This window comes from Pelodiscus sinensis, chromosome 13, assembly GCF_049634645.1.
Source record: "Pelodiscus sinensis isolate JC-2024 chromosome 13, ASM4963464v1, whole genome shotgun sequence".
Lineage (NCBI taxonomy): Eukaryota > Metazoa > Chordata > Testudines > Trionychidae > Pelodiscus > Pelodiscus sinensis.
The window spans coordinates 21670771-21690819 of record NC_134723.1 but is presented as its reverse complement, the minus strand read 5'-3'; the positions used below and the strand labels follow the sequence as shown (position 1 = coordinate 21690819).

General features: G+C 40.9%; 1 protein-coding gene across 1 annotated transcript in view; it reads left to right on the top strand.

The window, feature by feature from the left end:
* The window catches only part of AR (androgen receptor), a 137364-nt gene extending 117790 nt beyond the window's left edge, over positions 1-19574 (top strand). Inside the window, exons 5-8 of the mRNA XM_006125241.4 lie at positions 7982-8126; positions 10876-11006; positions 11381-11538; positions 12534-19574. Coding sequence (XP_006125303.2) covers positions 7982-8126; positions 10876-11006; positions 11381-11538; positions 12534-12689 — 590 coding nt within the window. The 3' untranslated portion in view covers positions 12690-19574. The remainder of the gene's footprint in view (positions 1-7981; positions 8127-10875; positions 11007-11380; positions 11539-12533) is intronic.
* Positions 19575-20049: the final 475 nt, after the last annotated feature.

Here is a 20049-nt window from a genome sequence, read left to right as displayed (position 1 = left end):
CTCATAGTCCTATGTTCTCTCATCATATTCCCCTTGAGGAAGAGCATGGCTTTTTCCATCCTTTCTATATATTCTTTTTATTCTTCTGCTTCAGAAGTATCTAATAGAGAGGGCAGGGGACCGAGGCCCACAAGATATCTCTCAGAATTGCTTTGCCTCCCTGCTTTGTAGTAGATTAAGTTATAATGTCCATTATTCCTTGCTATAACATGGGAAAAGAGAATTAAGAATTATTGGTAAATAATAGGCTTGTTATGTTTATGACTGTAGACCTGAGTCCCTGATACAGTACCTGGAAAATGTTACCTCTGTTTCACAGAGGGTATGCTTTTCAGGCTCAGAAACAAGTACCCTATCAACTACAAATCCCTGCTACATTTGTGAAGGAGCAGTTTCCCTTAGTTTCCCCCCCTAGGAAATGATAAATAGAACACTGACATTTTAATATTAGAAAAACTGAAAGTTTATTAGATATGATACATAAATTACTAATAAAAAGAAATCAAAAAGCTTTTTCTGAGTAAATCAAACTATATGTGAAAAAGCAGTGATTGGGTTTGAGCAACTTATATGAAGCTATGAAAGTATTTAAAACATTCTGAGCACAGAGCTACTGAAAGTTGCCAGTAAGAAGAATTTCTATTCCTAGGGAACTATAACCAAATGTTTCAGAATAATGTATTTTTATTTTAAATAAGAAATGACTAATGAACATACTTGACAGATAATGAGCAAAGGTTTTTATGATATATTCAGAGCTGGTAAAACATCAAATTAATGTGTTGAAAAGCCAGTGTGAACAGAAATTCTCCATGGCAAACTCAACTAAAATGTATTATAAGAACTCTTGATTAACAGTACAAATTGCTGAAAGTAAGACCACCTCAGAATTCAAATAAATGGGCTCTGAAATAGCAGTTGAAGATTTAAACAGCCGTTTTATCCTCCTGGGCAGAATGAATACAAGGCATAAATTGCTGTTTTAAAATATGCAAGTCCTTCAGTCATGAGAGTTTTTCAGGGTCCTCAATTCCTGTAGGAAAAAAATGTTTTTTTTAGAAAACCTTTCTAGTGACTTTTATGGTTTTCAAATTTATACATTTTAAAATAGTAAAAGAAATATGCAAAAGCCCAATTTATTTTCCTTTGCAGGTGACAGTTAAATAATGTATATTGCTGTACAAAGAACTGATTGTATTTTTTTTATATAAAATCTTCAAAAAAATCTAGTATAGTTTATAAGGGTAATAAAACTTTGCATTGGGGACCATTACCAAATGTCATAAGCTAGCACATCCCTGAGGTTACTGTCCTCTGTATTCACAGAACACTTAATGCAGTCACTTGGAGCTGTGTGTATACTGCAGTCCCCAGTTTGAGTTCTGAATTCAAATTGAACGCTGCAAATTGCTTGAATTGCCAGCCTTCTAAATGAAAAGACAAATGAGCCTGTGGCTGCTTTAAATTTCAGTGGGAGCCAAATTAGCCTCCATCAGCCCCGAGAAATGAAGCAACATGATGGTGGGCCCACAGTCCACACCCAGGTCCTATGCTGAAGCAGGACCCACAGATTGAGACCACCATGTGTGACAGGATGAAATTATCAACCTTAGCAGCTGGGGCAAAATGAGTTTTCCGCTATATGTTAGACCCTTGTAATAAGATTTGACCTACTGCATGCAGTCTGATATATTACTTCATAGGTTTTAACATCCCATGTACACATGACCTGACTCATTACTACAGAAGTAGTTATTAGCTCACCTTGTTCCTTCAGGTTACTGTGTACATCAAGCCCAGAGAAAAAAAATCAGAAGGCAGAGTAGCAATTCTAGTCCCTTCCAGTCTCAAAATGCAGGAAAGGTTCGGTCACCCTCTAAAACTTAGGACAAATCACATTAGCTCTTCCTGTTACAGGCATCTGAAGCAGACATCCCATCTCTGCCCAGAAACCCAACCTCCCAATACAGCTTACTGGAATAGGTATGTGGCCCTCCACAGGGTCAAATCTTGACAGTCAGACAAAGCCCACAGGGTCCTCCCTATTGCAGATTTAAGACCTCTCAGATTTGACATTAATGAGGCACATCGTAGGCAAACTTTGGTTAATTGGGTATAAGTGAATCACATGAGCATGACACTTGGCTAAGGAAATAGTCTTAAGGAACTGATTTCAAGAAACCCTTGCCTGAAAGGGTTAATATCAATTAATCTGCTAGAACAAAGAAGCTGCCACTTTGTGCAGGGTGAAAGAACCAGAGTTAGAATGATGCTAAGGTAATAGGTTAATATTTACATTGCACTTTATGTTTAACCCCCCATAAATACAAAGGCTAACTACTATGGAAAAAGGTATTGCTACACTTCTTTTCGCAAGAAGGCTGTAGCTAGACGCTGTAAATAGAGAAAAAAAGGCCTCAGAGAAAAACAATTCTGATATATGCCTGTTCTCAGTGTGAGCCAGAACTAATTTGAATGGTCCTCTGCAAGAGAAAGACCAATATAACGGTCCTAAGAAAACTGCGTAGGTCAAAGGGGTGCCTGGGACATGAAGCTGTAGAAATCTAAACAGCAGTCTAGCTGGAAAGGAAGGGTTAAGTAATCACAAGCTGACAGGGCTCAAGGTTCAGCACAAAAATCAGTCAGAGGAGACCTTTGAACTCAGGAATTCTTCCCATTTCAAGGAAGTTGAGGAGAAAGGGAAAGTACATTTTCCTCCATTACCATATATATAAATTCAGCCAGGAAATTGCAGTTGAACTGAAACAATGCTTAATGTTTTTGTTTCAAACAGATTTGTTTACAATAAGTGGCAATGATTAAAAAATGCTTCACTTAATTCCTTCACAGGAAATACTGTAAATTATTTGGAAATTTGCTCTAAAAAGCCCCCTACAATATTGAATTATGTGCTGTGTCAGAGAACCAACCTGAAACCTTTTGCCTGTGTGTCAGCACAGGGGACAGGTTCAGGCACTTCTTGTTGTTTGTACAAGGGTGGGAATTGCTTGAGCATGCCACCTTCAGTGTTCATCTAGCCACATCAGAAACACCTGTCCAACTGATGGTTTCAAAGACAGATATTTAGATGTTAAAGTGGTACAAGATGTCCGTACATTTGCCCTTTGAGTTAAGGTTCTATGGCTACTCCAGTGTTTTTTGTTTATTTTGGAATTTGTTAGGTATCTTTTATCTAACCATGTATTTATACAAGGTCATTCATTTACTGTACAGAGAGCTAACATCTGCAATGTTTACCATTGCCCAGATAAACCTTGTTTTCCACTTTGAGTAGACAGTGTTTTCCACTGTCTAGACAATACAGCTTCCAGAACACAAAGCGGATATTCAGTTATATTAGAAACCTCAATTTAATCTAACATGTGAGTAATCAGTGATGGAATGTAAACAGTAAATTTAATCAATTAAAATAACTGATTTTGATTAGAAGGAACTAATATTTCCAATTTTTTTTGTTAAGCAAACTCATAAGCTGCCAATCTTGTAAAAATAAAAATGTCTAGATGACAAATAAAAATGTTTATTAAGAGAAGCTAAAAGCATCCCTCCATAAAAATGTATTATGTTAATATTAATCGCAAGAAACTATCTGGGCTTTTAACTCTGTAAAATTAAAATGAATAATGACTTGAATCTTATTAAGATTTAACTTTTGGGGTGTTGGGCTGGAATCACAATAAGATTTAGGTACAGAAGTGTCATTTCAGAACCCTGAATCTCAGACTCAGGGCCCATTGGGATTCACAAAACTCCTGCTCAGCTGCCCACAAAACTGGTATGTACCTAAACTCATTTTGTGCCTACATTTTTTCAGTAAAAGTTCCCTAGATGCTTAAGTCTCTGCCTCTGAGCGTAAGCACTGCTGCCCCACATCAGGCATCTGGAATCCTAAGCCCCAGAGTGATGCATGACTGAAGGAATAAAGGCATTTCTCCATGAAACTTGCCTGCCTGCTCAGACATTGCCCAGTGGATCTGCCCCTATCAGAGAGCTTGCAAAAAACAGCTTTGTGGGGAAGCTGGTTACAGCATCCATTTCAGATGTAGGAGCAGTGATTCCCCTTTTCTCTCAAGCAGCTTCTTGGAAAAGTGGCACATCAATAGGAGCCAAGAATTTAAATAAATAGAATGGTTTTTTTTTAATTAAATCCAAATCATACTAAATGGGCTCGTCTACACTGGCCCCTTTTCCGAAAGGGGCATGGTAATTTCAGAGATCGTAATAGGGAAATCCGCGGGGGATTTAAATAAAAATGTCCGCCGCTTTTTTCCAGCTTTTAGAAAAGCCGGAAAAGAGCGTCTATACTGGCCCCGATCCTCCGGAAAAAGCGCCCTTTTCCGGAGGATCTTATTCCTACTTTGAAGTAACCCTCCTTTGAAGTAGGAATAAGATCCTCCGGAAAAGGGCGCTTTTTCCGGAGGATCGGAGCCAGTGTAGACGCTCTTTTCCGGCTTTTCTAAAAGCCGGAAAAAAGCGGCGGACATTTTTATTTAAATGCCGCGGGGGATATTTAAATCCCCCGCGGATTTCCCTATTACGATCTCTGAAATTACCATGCCCCTTTTGGAAAAGGGGCCAGTGTAGACGTAGCCAATATGTCCTTCACGTTCTCTATTTGGGGAATAAATCTAGCTTAATCTTAACAGAAGAAAGAAATTCTCAAAGTATCACTCATATTGTATTAGTGTAAATATGCTTTAAAATGTAGGAGGAAATCTGATGCTTTTAAAAGTAAGGGGCAATATCTTGAACATTATTTAAACATTTAACAATATGTACAGGCCTAGATTTTCAAAAAGACTGGTAATTTGGAACACCAGATTTTGAGACAATTTAAAGGAGCTTCATTTTCAGAAAAACCAGGCCTCTTGCAGCTGTCTTGTTGGGTACCACAATCATTAGCTACTTTTCAAAATATAGGCCACTATCTTAATTGAAACAGAGTAAATCAATCTTTTGGGCTAAAAGATATCAAGAAATATTTCTTGTAAAGGATCTTTGTCTCATTAGCATCCCTTTTCCGGAAAAGGGTGCCAATGTAGACACAGCCTAGATATATAGAGTAAATCAGACTAGATTGACTCTAAGGTTAGGAGCTAGGAGCTCTGTGATCTCTTCTCTATCACTGAGTTGTTGTGTGGCCTTGGAATTGTCATTTAGCAGAGTAAAGCTGAGAGAGAGAGAGAGAGAGTTAAGTGGCACTTTACCCATCTCATTAACTACTTTTGGGACTTAAATATTATTTAGAAAGTTCTTTGGGACTCTTGGAGAATGATACTATATAAGGATAAATCTGTTCTGCACAGCTATTTTGAAATAAGCTATTCCGGAATAGTTATTATGAAATAGCTTGTTTCAAAATAACACGTCTACACTGCAGGAAAGCCTCAAAATAAGTCCGAGGCAGGCTTTCCTGTTGTGGACGTGGTATCTCATTTTAGAGTTCCAGGAGGCACTGGGGAGGAATAACTTAAAATGTCCCTGGTGAGGGGCTATTTCAAAATAGCAGCAGTGGAACATCTACACACACCTTATTTCAAAATAGCTATTTTGAAATAGGTGTTATTCCTCATAGAATGCGGTTTACAGATTTCGGAATAAGCAGTCTGTTATTTTGAAATTATTTCTAAATAACAGAATGGCTGTGTAGACGCTCGCATTGTTATTTTGAAATAACACCAGATATCTCGAAATAACAGTCCAATGTAGATACACAGTAAGGTCAACATGTGTCCTTTTTTAGCACCCCCAAGGTGTTTATGTTTTCACATCTCTTTCTCTTCTTTCTTCACTGAGGGTATGTCTAACTATACCCCTCTGTTGGCAGAGGGATATAAATTAGACGTATCGAAAGTGCAAATGAAGCCGGGATTTAAATATCCTGCTCTTCATTTACATAATGGCAGCCACCACTTTTTTCCAAAATGGGGCTTTTCAAAAAAACACGGCAGTTTAGACAGGGAATTTTCAACAGAAATGCCCTGTTTTGAAAGATCCTGTACTCTTAAAAAAATGAGGAGTACGGGATCTTTCTAAACAAGGCATTTCTGTCAAAAATGCACCATCTAAACTGCTAGGCTGTGTCTACACTGGCCACTTATTCCGGAAAATCAGCCGCTTTTCCGGAATAACTTGCCAGCTGTCTACACTGGCCCCTTGAATTTCCGGAAAAGCACTGACTTCCTACTGTAACCAGTGCTTTTCCGGAAAAACTATGCTGCTCCCATTCGGGCAAAAGTCCTTTTCCGGAAAACTGTTCCGGAAAAGGGCCAGTGTAGACAGCACAGATTTCTTTTCCGCAAAAAAGCCCCGATCGCGAAAATGACGATCGTGGCTTTTTTGTGGAAAAGCGCATCTACATTGGCACGGACGCTTTTCCGGAAAATGTGCTTTTCCGGAAAAGCATCCTACCAATGTAGACGCACTTTTTCCGGAAATACTTATAATGGAAAACTGTTCTGTTTTAAGCATTTCCGGAAAATCATGCCAGTGTAGACGTAGCCCCAGGGTTTTTCTGAAAAGCCTCGCTTGGAAAAAAAGCGGTGGTGGCCATTATGCAAATGAAGCGCAGGATATTTAAATCCTGGCTTCATTTGCACTTTTGATATGTCTAATTTACATCCCTCTGCCAACAGAGGGGTGTAGTTTAGACACGACCTAACTCACAATTGCAGTTTCTCACTTGGAGGGGTCCAGTTTACTAACATTATACTAGTGCCATGACTCCCACATTGAAATACATCAAGGTTGCAATTTTGTCATCTGATAGAATTATAGGACCAGAAGGGACCTCAAGAGGTAATTTAGTCTAGTCTCCAGCATTCCCAGCAGGACTACGTATTGTCTAGAGTAGACCATTCCTGACAGATGTTTGCCAAACCTCTTCTTAAAAACCTCCAGTGATGGAGATTCCACAGCCTCCCTAGGCAATTTATTCCAGTGCTTAACCACCCTGGCCATGTCTACACTAGGAAACTATTTCAAAATAACTAATATAGATTTAATAACTCCCAATATAACAAAATAAAAATAGTGTGTCCCAACTATGGGGAAGCCTTGAAATTCATCTGAGGCAGGCTCCGTTATTGTGGATGAGCTACGTCAACTTATAGCCCCAGGAAGCACTGGGGACTAATTACTTCAGTTTAGTCTGGGGAGTAGTTATTTCGAAATAGCAGCAGTGGAGCATCCACACTACCATTATTTCAAATGAACAATAGTAAAATAAGCATTATTCCCTAAGGAAAGCAGGAGTACAGATTTCTAAATAACCAGCCCATTATTTCAAAATAATGATCTTAGTGATATGGACACTCCACTTGTTTTGAAATAAGGGGGGTTAGGTTGAAATAGCTCCCTAGTGTAATGCCCAACCTAAACCTCCCTTTCTGCAATTTAAACCAATTGCTTCTTGTACTATACTTAGAGGTTAAGAAGAACAATTCTTCTCCCTCCTCCCTTTAACAACCTTTTATGTACTTGAAAATGGTTCTCCTGTCCCCTCTCACGCTTCGCTTTTCTATACAAAACAAACTCCGTTTATATTTTCAATCTTCCCTCATAGGTCATGTTTTTGAGATCTTTAATCAGTTTTGTTGTACTTCTCTGGACTTTCTCCAGTTTGTTCACATCTTTCCTGAAATGTGGCACCCAGAACAGGACACAGTACTCCAGTTGAGGCCTAATCAGTGCAGAATAGAGCAGAACTACTTCTTGTGTCATGCTTACAACAATCCTGGAAGAAGAGAATGAGTTATTTTGTGTATGCAGACATCCCATATGTGCTGGTTCGTGGCTGAATACATTGGTAACCTGGGACTTATGGAGAGGACTGCTGTTTCTTAACTTTCTGAAGTCCAGGAGCACAGATTGGGAATTAAAGTACTATATTAAAAAAAGAAGTTTTGGTGAATTGTTTGAATCCAGACTGACCTTGTAATCTGTTTATGGCCTTTTGTAGGATTCCGTAACCTGCACGTGGATGACCAAATGGCACTAATTCAGTATTCCTGGATGGGTCTAATGATTTTTGCCATGGGATGGAGATCTTTCACCAATGTTAACTCCAGAATGCTTTACTTTGCTCCCGACTTGGTCTTTAATGAGTAAGTGTTAAATAGCAATAATTTGATATTGTTCATGTTGAAAATGTTGTAATAGAGAATAAAAGAAGGACAAATATCTAATGTGCTGTCTACAAGCATAGGTCAGATAACCTCACTCCGAGCATGGCTCACAACATTTCAAAGTTCAAGAATGTTGCTGGTTTTCTGTGTGTTAGTCTGCCAAAGGCTGAAGGGGGGCTCCAGAGCCTCTTCTGTCCTTCATCACCAGGCCTGGAGTTTGCATTCAGATAGCTTCCTCATTCAGAAAAAGGTGGTGCTGCCTCTAGGGTGTGTCTAGACTACAGGGTTTTTTCGAAAAAACTTCCCCTGCGTCTAGACTGCTGCTGCGTTCTTTCGAAAGTACATCAGTTTTTTCAACGGCGGAAAGCCTCGTTTTATGAGGAATAATGCCTTTTTTCAAAAGTGCTCTTTTGAAAAAAGGCGCTATGTAATACAAAGTGTGCTTTTTTGAAAGAGAGCATCCAGACTGCCTAGCTAGCTTTTTCGAAAGTACTGGTTGTAGTCTAAACGCTCTTTTTCGAAAGAGGCTTGCAGTCTAGACGTAGCCTAAGAGATCGATCCCTGAGATCCTGTTGTGCTTCAGAGAGCCAGTGTGGCTCGACTTTTGCTGCTGGGCGGGTCAGGAGACATTGCTATGGCATGATCAGAGATATAGCATGACTTAAAATGCAGAGAGAGGCAGGAGATGCTCTGGCAGTGTTCAGACTCCAGTTGCTCTTTCGCAGACATTCTCACTACTGCTATAAATTAATGAACCAGACTAAAAATAGCAGCTTTTTTATGACACCTTTCTGTTTTGCCCATCAGCCAGACCGTACTATTCTTACGAGGCTTTTCAAAGGGTGGTTCAGAGAGCGCTGTACCACAAGGTTCATTCTGAAACCACCTACTCTCTCCTTTGCCTGTCTGAATGTCGTCTTCTTTGTCTGAGTTCTTACACTACCCTCTCTGCCAGTGTGTCCAAGCGCCTCATTCAATACATAGTCAAAACACTTGCCTTCAGCTGATTTGCCTTCCTTGAAAAGGGGTCTCTATTAAATCAAGAGTTCGATGGGTTTCTCCTTCAGGCCTGTTGCCTTCTCAGACCCACAGCACAGTTTTATAAATGAAGATATAATGAACTTGTTAACTGGCTTTACTGACAGTATGATAATCCCTGCAGAGTCAATAGCAACAGAAGTACTTGCACAAAGCACCCTACAAAGTGCAAGATACTTCAATAAAGGGGAGCTTTGCATAGCTGACAGTGAACAGATTATTGTGGCAAATGGCCTAGATGAGTAATGACTTGTCCTGGTAACATACTAGGGATTAGTATGCCAAGTCATAAATCAGCTGTATACATGTTCTGGGGCGTGAAATGGGACAACTGCAAGTATTTTTATAACATGAGGCATCTGTGACCTTTTCCACACAGAACTACCCTATTCCCTTTCATGTTGTTTGGAAACCCCTGAACACCAAATCCAGCACTCCAGCCAAGTGAGGCTCCAATGTCCTGTGATGTCAGGGACCCCAGTCCCAGCATCTGGTCCCTCTTTATCAAGTCCCCAAAAAGAGGAGGGTTGGTGACCTGGCTCATTGCCCTTGTTTTATTGCAACCTGAGGAGGCTGGAAATATCTCAGTATTGATGCCGAATTAGGCAGGGCTCAGTCTTAATCTCCAGACAATTCCTTCCCTTCTTCCTTCTGATACTTTATTATTTTGTCTCCCTTTTTTTCTCCCTCTTACCTTCCTTTCTCATTTTTGCAGCCCTTGCTCTCATGACTAATAACAGTAACCATTAGGCATGCTTGAATGATATGCCTGACTGCTCCCCCATCTCCACAATACACTGGTGCTGTCTCCAGCACCTGACTACTGAGTCTTGGGGGTGTTGTAGGGTTGATAGCAGTCTCTTAACTTCAGCTGGTGTTCTGGATCCCTCCTCACTTGCTTCTTCAGCTGCTGCTGATCTCTTCAGCTGCTCGTGCATTGATGTATGTTCCAGAAGCCCCTGATTTTCAGGTTCAAACTGCTGTATTAGAAGCTCAGGCCTCTCTGTGTCATAGATCATTTGCAGCTGATTCACCTCTGTGTTTATACAGTGAAGAAATCCATGGAAAATGTAGACAATGGTCAAAAGAGTATAGGGTAGTATGGGGGGGGGGGAGGATTAGGAGGGAATTAGAGACTTGACAAGAAAATCTGCTTCCTGTTAAGAACTATTGCTTTGTTACTTTACCAGCATGGAATGATGGCAACGGACTATCGGAAATTCCTGCCATGTTACTGTCTGATTGCTCCTCCGCTAAATTACGTAAAAAAAATAATTATGAGGATTTTGACGTTCCCCTATTGTCATCCCTGAGACCACAGACATAAAGACTGAGCACTGTGCTCCACACAAATCCTGATTCTTCCTCCATGCACTCACACAAGGACACATGCCCCTTGTGGTTTGTTCAATACGGTACATTGTTGCCCTAATTTTTCTGCAAGTGAGAAGCTCAGGTGATCCTTATTATCCCACATGATCCTCCATTCCCCATCAAGCAGATGCAACAGGGTGTTTTGGAAAACTTTCCTAAATTAAGTCATGCTGCTGTTGAGATCCCACAAAAGATAGAGACTTGATAGAATATGCTTCGGGTAAATGCAAAGGTGTTGCGTCTTTGGGTAATTTTTCAGTCAGCCTGCATTTCAGACCAGCAATGCTTTAATCTTCTCACCAATGCATCTTGCCAGGTACCGAATGCACAAATCCAGAATGTACAGCCAGTGTGTGAGGATGCGACATCTTTCCCAAGAGTTCGGGTGGCTTCAGATCACTCCCCAGGAGTTTCTCTGCATGAAGGCTCTACTCCTCTTCAGTATTAGTGAGTGGCAGCCATCCTTCTCTGAGCAGACTAATTGCTGATATGTCTTGTGTGACCCTGTATGTAGTTTCCTCCCCCCATTGTGCTGAGAGGCAGAGAGTTGACTTTAGGAATAAAATGAGATGCCTTGGTGGAACTACCTTTGTGTTGTAATAATCACAGCCCCAAACAAAGGCTGCATTTGTTGAGGTGCAATCCCCCTTCCTCACTTCTCAACCCTAGACATCGAGTCTCAATCATTCACAGGGGAAGTGAAGATGAGAGGAATGTCTGGGGATGTGTGAGGGAGGCAAGGGGAGGTTCAGTCTTCCTGTTCCTTTTGTTTTCTTTTCTCTCCACATTATGATTGTTTCTTCTCCCTGTTCCTATGCCAGTTCCGGTGGATGGCCTGAAGAATCAGAAGTTCTTTGATGAACTTCGAATGAATTACATAAAGGAACTTGATCGTATCATCTCTTGCAAGAGAAAGAATCCCACATCCTGCTCTCGGCGCTTCTACCAGCTCACCAAGCTCTTGGACACTGTGCAGCCTGTAAGAGGGGATTGAATGGTCAGAAATCTGAAAACAATAATAACTTGAGCTGAGGTCTAGCAGTCTCAGTTAGGATTCTGAGATTTTTAGGTGGTGGGACAGGAATCTTGCAGATCCAAACAAGAAATGTAAGGAGTATAAGGACTCAGCTTCATAAGTTGTGGCTGAAATGTCAAAAAGGAGGATTTTGACCTGGTGTTATTTCTTTAATTCTTCTCTCTTTTACTGGCATTTCTGTAGGTGAGAGCTCAGAGGCAGACAAACTCTTGACACAGATCCTGCTCCCATGCCAGTGTCACTGATAATAAAGAAAAAGGGAGAAAAACTTTCAGGAAACAATATGATCTAAGACACCAGTACCCACAAACCTGTCAGTTGTCTGAGATAATTAAACCAGATTAGCAGTTATCTAGCCTCAGTAGTTTCAGTCTTGAAGGTATTTCTGGCAGTAAGTAAAGGGAAATACAATGGAATACTGTAGAAAGACTAAAATAAGTGTATGTATTTATTCTGCAGTCAGCACTTGGTTAACAGTTCTGTTGGTGATAGACAAGGAAGTATAGAATCCATCCACTTCCACACAGCTGTATCTCTGTAGGGAAATGATAAGAGAAACTAGATTTTACTCAACAAAGCCAGCAGACATGACTTTGCACATACACAAGGCGCTGGTCTCAGTTTGAGTAAGCTGCCATTTTTACAGTCACTTAAACAGAGCAGAACCACAGTCTGGTGCCTGCTGAACTAAGAACAGGAGTCCCATAGCACTGGATTGCTCACTTGCTCTTTCTCAGGATCAATAATTGGCAGGTATTGGCTGTTCCCACATGCAGAAGAGTTTGTAGCTTCCGAGCAACAGAAACTATTGAGTCTTATTGCACAGCTGCCAATCCTGTAACATAGTACTTGCTGATATTTCCTGTATAGTCACCGCAATGTTAGCAGGATAAACAATATCATTCGTTTAACCTTCCTACTTTCTCTCTGTTTCTTAGATTGCCAGGGAGCTGCACCAATTTACGTTTGACCTTTTAATTAAATCACACATGGTCAGCGTGGACTTCCCCGAAATGATGGCTGAGATCATCTCCGTCCAGGTTCCCAAGATCTTGTCTGGGAAAGTCAAACCCATCTACTTCCACATGCAGTGATGTCGCAGAGGCAATCTCCTTTCCCCTCCACTCCCTTCCAGCCATCTCCTGCCTGTTTTCTCTGCACTACTGTACTGCAGTGCCTTGGGGCGTCTCCTCTAAAGATGCGGTATACTGTGACGATGCACAGTGCCAAACTGCAACCTGCTGGGACTTCTTTGATTTCCAATTTTTCTGGGGTACTTCTGAACTGAACTACCCGCCACGGCTTCTGCCTATGTCTGGATGGCTCTGCACTTCTATAAACATTGTGGCATGGTGACTTTGTGGGTCTTGTTTATACCCTTTTGCTTGTGTATTTTCCACAGTGACTTTTGGTAGCCCAGTGCCACAGGAAGTTTCAGCTTGGGAGAAATTCCGCCATTTGTTTGCTCTTTAAAACAAAACAAGAAGTAGGTTAAACATGCAAGTTGGGAATGTGGGTTATTTTTCTGACTAACCTGAGGTATTTTCCTTTTTATTTGCATCATGTCTTCAAGAGGCATGTGAATTAAAAATGGTGAGACAGGAAAGGGACAGAGAAACAGACCACTTCAAAATCAGACAGTACATTTGTGGAGAAAATCCTTGTTATCATCTACTCTGGTCATGTACGTAGACCCCTATACCACACCAGTTTGCTCATACATGTAGACCCATATATCATACCATGCTGACCCTTATGCCAGACTGCATTGAGCATGCACCCAGGCCCATACACTCTCGTCCTTTCAGCATCTAAAAGCAGCATTACGTATTTACTCACCAAAGAAATACCCAGTTCACAATAATCTTTGGCGTGTTGTCATGTCAGTAAAAAGCATTGATGAAGATTATGACTTCTGGAAGATGAAGACTACAGAGGGCTAACTTCCATCTAGGCTATTTTTCCTGTGGACTGTGAGTCAAATTGGATCTAAGTCTGTCCAAAGACTGGCCAGACCTCTAGTGATCACATTCCAATTTCGAACATTTTTTTTCCTCCACACCAGCAAAGAAATTACCCTCTGGAAACCACTTGTGCAGTATGAGTGCCTGAAGTCTCCTCTCATCTCTGCCTCTAGCCTGCACCCTTTGGATAGCTGAAGTCTCCACTTGTCTCATCCCATCATCTGTTCAGCTCACCATGGGTGCCTGCAGGTCTAGATTTTCCAGTGGTGTTTTCATTTGCCCTTTATCCAGCAATTTTGCAGTCTTTCAGAAGCCAACACTGAAAAGAATCCCAGAAGCAAAGCAGAGGGAACTTTGGCTCTTCGGACTCTATGAGGCATAGTGACTTTGGGATTATTCTGCATCTTTTGCATTCTTTTGGAAACAGTTGTACATGACCTGAGATCAGAGGCGATGTATGTGGGGGAGCATGCAAGGTCATGTGCCCCCCGTCTCCTGATTTGTTGCTTGACTGTTCCCAGGGAATGAGCATGCTGTCTTACTTGGGGGTGCCCATAGCTTCCCTTAATGTTAGTAATTGATGTCCACCAAGGAAAAAAAACAAGCCCTCTCAATGTCACTAAAATCCCTATATTGTAAAATCAGCACCCAAGCAAAGCCCAGACCCAAGCCCCATGGAGATGACAGTGTGTCATCAGACTGCAGCCTGACTACTGAGATGCCAGCTGGAGAACACTGCCTAACATGCACACACACTGTCATTCAAAACAAGAACAATCAGAGGTTTGTCATTTTCACTTACTGGCAGCTTTCAGGGTCAGGAGTACAGTAATTACTCACTTAACACGTGCCTGCTTAACACGTTTTCGCAAAAGCATGATTTTTTTTTAGGGAACGTTTTTCAAATAACATGACTGTCCCTGAAATAACATGAAAATAATCAAGTGGGAGACTACTTCATGCAGCAGCATAAGTTGGTGAAAACAGTGGTAATACACATGAGCGGATGAATACACGTGGTCACAGCGCTCCTCCGCTCACTCACGTGTTTATCTTTGTGTTCTGACAAACTGCAGTGACTTGAGTTGCTAGATATCTCGTGTTGCTCGATATCTAATGTTGACGACCCAGTACCAACAAAAAATTGACTTTGCCACCACCACCCGAAATGCAACCCCCACCTTTTCCATTATTTTTAATAGGAAAATTGACCCCCGCATAGCACATTTTCGCTTAGCACAAACATGTTCAGAAACGCATCTATAGTGTTAAATGAGGAATTACTGTATTTCCAAGAGGAATGTGTGTTTCTTCAAATCAGGTTAAAGTTGGCTTGAATCATCCCCCTGGAGTTCCTAAGGACACATTGGCCCACCTAGGAATTTTATTCAGATTTGGGGAAGGGGTGGGTACTATACATGCAGAAATCTGACCCTGTGTCTCCTGGTGGTTCTGTGCTCACTCCTGAGACCTTCCCCTCATATCGTGAGCTCAACAGAGCAACAAGAGCCATGTTGACAGGACTGGCTGGTGAACCAGGTTTTGAAGCGGAAGATATGAGTATCTTGCATAATAGGGCATCCCACTATCCCCCAGAAGATTAAATTTGCCATATGCCTCCTTTATACACTAGGGCTGTGTCTACATTGGCCCCTATTCCGTAATAGGGATGCAAATGTAGCGCTTTGGAATAGGCAAATCCGCGGGGGATTTAAATATCCCCCGCGGCATTTGCATTAACATGGCTGCCGCTTTTTTCCGGCTTGTAGATAAGCCGGAGAAAAGCGCCAGCCTGGACGCGATCCTCCGGAAAATAAGCTCTTTTCCGGTGGATCTCTTATTCCTACTTTCAAGGAATCCCCCGCGGATTTGCCTATTCCAAAGTGCTACATTTGCATCCCTATTACGGAATAGGGGCCAATGTAGACACAGCCATCGAGAATCAGAGGTTTCAGCCTGTGGATCCTTACCAGTTTACTCTCCTCAAGTATGTGAGGCTTTTCCAGCCTAACACCCTTAATCTCCCCCCAACTCTTCCTCCCTCAGGCAAAAGAAGTGTGGCATTTCTGCTGCTATTGGGGGCCTTTCATGAGTTGGGGACCACCATCAGCCTTAGAGTGAAACAGAAGTAGCTTCCCAAGCTTTGTGATGACATACTCGGGCTTCTGTGCAGAGTGCTTCTCAGTGCAGAAAGTGATCACACAATTTCCCTAAGGGGTTGCATTTTTTCAGAAAAATACCTTTTCAGCAGTTGTGAGTGAGTTTTCTTCCCCTGCAGGACATGGCTCTGATCACAGCGTTCCTATGTTCCTCCTTGTGAGGACTAGAATAAGCTCTTTTAATATCAGCCAGTTGTTATTCTGGTATTATGAATATCTTTTTTTTCCTCTTTGAAGGCTTATAAAATATTGACATTTTGGTGTGATTATAACCAGCTGGTGTAAGGCTCCACTGACTTTGAAAATATACCAGATAAAAGATCAGCTTATACCAAAGCCTGCTTCTTTGCACTGTGGTTTTCCAGTTAGTTAGCGGATGAATACAATGACAGGCTGGTTTGGCACAGCACAGCTCACTCCACAATGAAAGGGGAGGCTATCTTGAGTATGCAGGAATGCATGTATTTCACATTTGTTCAAGTACATGCAAGATTTCACCTTTGTATACTCATGGAGCTGGGTTATTTGGTACCCTTCTAGAATGTCAATGAAAGACTGGTCAGAGATCTACAGTAAATGTACTGCTTGCCTACCCACACCCCCGTTTGATGGACAGAACCACATACTGAACAAGGGGGGGGGTGAGAGAGTGAGGATGCTGTCTGTGCCAGGCACTATATGCACAAGTTGCAAACATTTTTGTAGATGATACAAAGTGTAAATCCTTTAGGAAAGGGGCATGTGACTCACTGGAAGTATGATCCACCCAGCCAATATTGTACATTACAACTAAGTTACCTTTACTGACCTTCCCCAGTATTTTCTGTGCGGTATCAGCTGTAATGGGAAGTTAGATTTTTTGCTTGGAAGCTATTCAATATCACTTTTTGTTTAATTCAAAATCTGGCTTTGTTCAGCATTGTTAGAGGAATAACTGAAGGATCCATTCACAATAACTAGGATCAGTGACACATCTGTTGGCATGTGTATTCACTGTGGGGTTTAAATACTTTCTTCTTCAGTTTACTTCCAGTGGCTACTGCAAAATGGAAAAAGGCTTGAGAAATGCCAAAGCGCTGATTTGACATGTTCCTCTGTACTTTTTATTTTATTTTGCATTTTTATTTCTACTTGTGCTTAAATAAAACAAAGAGAACCCCACAACCCATATGATAATGTAGATATTGTCTTTAATAATACTACAGTTTGCTCAGCTTATGTGTTTATGTTGCTTCAGGGCTCATTAAGCCGTTTGGCAATGCTTTCCAGAATACAAGTGTAAATAGCTTGCAAGTACCCCTCCAATTATACAGGATTATTCTTCTCTCATATACAAGAATGCATTTTCTCCTGGAGTCATGGGCATAAGGAGGAAGAATTCGTAATGTGGCAAGGAGCCAGAACTACACCCTTCTGCATATTTCTAAAGAGCTACATGGAGTGAGAGTAAAACCCATGTAATCTGCAGTATGGTTGGTAAGAAAAAAAATAGTGGGGTGATCAGTGTTCAATATTGGCCTAAGTTTTACTACTGACTTCAAAAGGAACAAGAGTTAGGCCAGTGCTGAAGTGCATTTGAAAACTCCACCCGCTGGCTGTGTCTAGACTGGCAAGTTTTTCCGCAAAAGAAGCTGCTTTTGCGGAAAAACTTGCCAGCTGTCTACACTGGCCACTTGAATTTCCGCAAGAACACTGACTTCCTACTGTCTGAAATCAGTGCTTCTTGCGGAAATACTATGCTGCTCCCGTTCAGGCAAAAGTCCTTTTTTGCAAAAGGGCCAGAGTAGACAGCTCAGATTTGTTTTCCGCAAAAAAGCCCCGATCGCGAAAATGGTGATCAGGGCTCTTTTGCAGAAAAGAGCGTCTAGATTGGCACGGACGCTTTTCCACAAAAAATGCTTTTGCGGAAAAGCGTTCGTGCCAATCCAGACGCTCTTTTCCGCAAATGCTTTTAACGGAAAACTTTGATTTCTCCCTTCATGTTCAAAACTAAAAAGAACAAGTGATATATCCTTTTATATTACCAAAGATGTCTATATATAGTAATGATTTAAACAACAATTTTTGTGAGGTTCACGCTGAGACAGATTAAATCTCCTTCAGAAAATGGCTCCTTAAGGCTACGTCTACACTGCAGGCTTTTTGCACAAGAAGCTTTTGGCGGAAGAGATCTTCCGCAAAAACTTCTTGTGCAAAAGTGCGTCCACACTACAAAAGCACATTGCAAAAGCGCATCCACACTACAAAATGCGCATCGCAAAATAATGCATGGATGCTCTTGCACAAGAAAGCTCTGATGGCCATTAATAGAATGGCCATCAGAGCACCTGTGCTTTTTCTGCTAGGTTCTTTTTGCGCAAAAAATCTCTGTTGAGCATCCACACACACCTTTTTGTGCAAGAACTCTTGGGCAAAGAGGAGTTATTCCTCACAGAAAGAGGTATACCTTCACCGCAAAAAGCCCTCTGTTCTGCCAATCTACTGTAAATTTTCTTGCACAAAAACACACTTGAGGTGTGGATGCTCCATGGGTTTTGTGCAAAATCGCCGTTTTTGTGCAAAAATCCTGTAGTGTAGTCATAGCCTAAGTGTCTATTTGTGTTAGTAGAAGCTTTCTTTTAATTTTTTTTTCTGGTACTAGTGACCAGGTTTTTGAAAGGTCCATCCTTGTGTTGTTCAAATGGAATATATGCTGTATTCCAGTGCCAGTATTGGTCTGAGAAGCTGTATATTTCAGAGATATTTGCACTGGAAGGACAGCAGAGAGAAACCAGGTTGCTCTCCTTTTGACAGCAAAACACTTTTCTTCAATCTGAGGCAAAGAACTGTAGCATGCTGGAAACTGGTATGTGTTTCATCACCATGTTTCAAGGTAGATCTCTAGAGCAAGAGAAATTTATGCCTAGATCTGTTCATACCTCTGCACCGTCACATTTTGGTTCCACTTAAGAACTGATATTGCATGGGGGAAGCAAATTGGTAATTGAGTTTATGTAGGAACTGTGTTAGGGTTGACCAAATGCTTTTGCCCAGGAAGCAGCAACCTTGACACTCCATCTGCAGACAGGTACTTCAGGTAGAATAATGAGGCCGGTTCACTAGATTTGTTTTTACATTCTGTGATTCAAAGGTGATAGCTAGGTTTTGGGCATCTGAGGCAAATAATCCATGCAGCTCTTAGCCCAGTCACAGCATGGCCCATATACTGCTTTTGTTAACTCTTTATTGTCCTTGCAAGGTTTGTGATTATGTAAAATGTATAATTGTCTTTAATTACATATGCAGAATTGTGGCTTTCTCTCAGACAGTCAACTTTATAAAAAAATGGTATAGTGCCCCAAACTGATAGCTGCTAAGACCCAACTTCTGTTCATGTGGAAACCAAGTGGGAATTTTGTGTTTAAGCTGAGCCAGGATTGGGCCCTAAATGCATTATTAAGGAAAACTAAGACATGCAATATTAATTTTCATTGCAGCTTAATATTTACTGACACCCCGATACTTCATTCCACCAAAATATGGCTGAAAATGCCTCCCCAACAGGGGCTGTTGAGTAAGAAATTACCATGCTAGTGTGGACTTCATTTATTTTTGCTTGCAACGAACCAGAAAGAAGCATTTTTGCTACTAAGGGAAAAAACAACCAACTGACCCTAGTACAAGGGAAAATAAAAACAGAAACATTAATTTTGCTTATGACTTCTTTAGTCCATTCTCAAGTTCAGTGTGGGGCACCCAGCCGATACTAGAGCAGGACAAACTTCATGCAGTAGCATTCAGCTCTTTTTTTGTAACCTTGGAATCTATTGTTGCTCTGAATTTAATAAAAGTCAAAACCTTGTTTGTTGGAAAATTAGTGTTTGTCATTTGTTTATTTCAGACATGAGTTTGGAAAATGTCATCCAGTGTTAAAAATATTTGTTATTAGGCTTGCCAAAATAAAACAAATAAATGAATAATTGCCCCGTTTTCCAGTGTCAAAGTTGTATGCTTAGGTTATTCATAACAAAAGCTGACTGGAAAATTGCCAAATAGTCCCTTATCTTGATTATTAATTCATTTATACATGAACTAATCTTTTCAGCTCAGCCTCTGGATGTTTTAAAATTGGCTTTTATTTTATTAATATATTTATTGAAGTCAGTGTCCTTATTTTCTGGTTCTGTCGTGGTTTATTTACCAGGAACTGTAAAGCCAGTCTGCTCTGACTTCATTATAAAATTGACAACTCGACCTGTGATTGCCAAGTAATACAAAACAGTCTGTTTATCAGCCCATTTTTCCATTCACAGAGCAGACAGCCATTTTGCTATGGTTTAGTCTTAAACTGG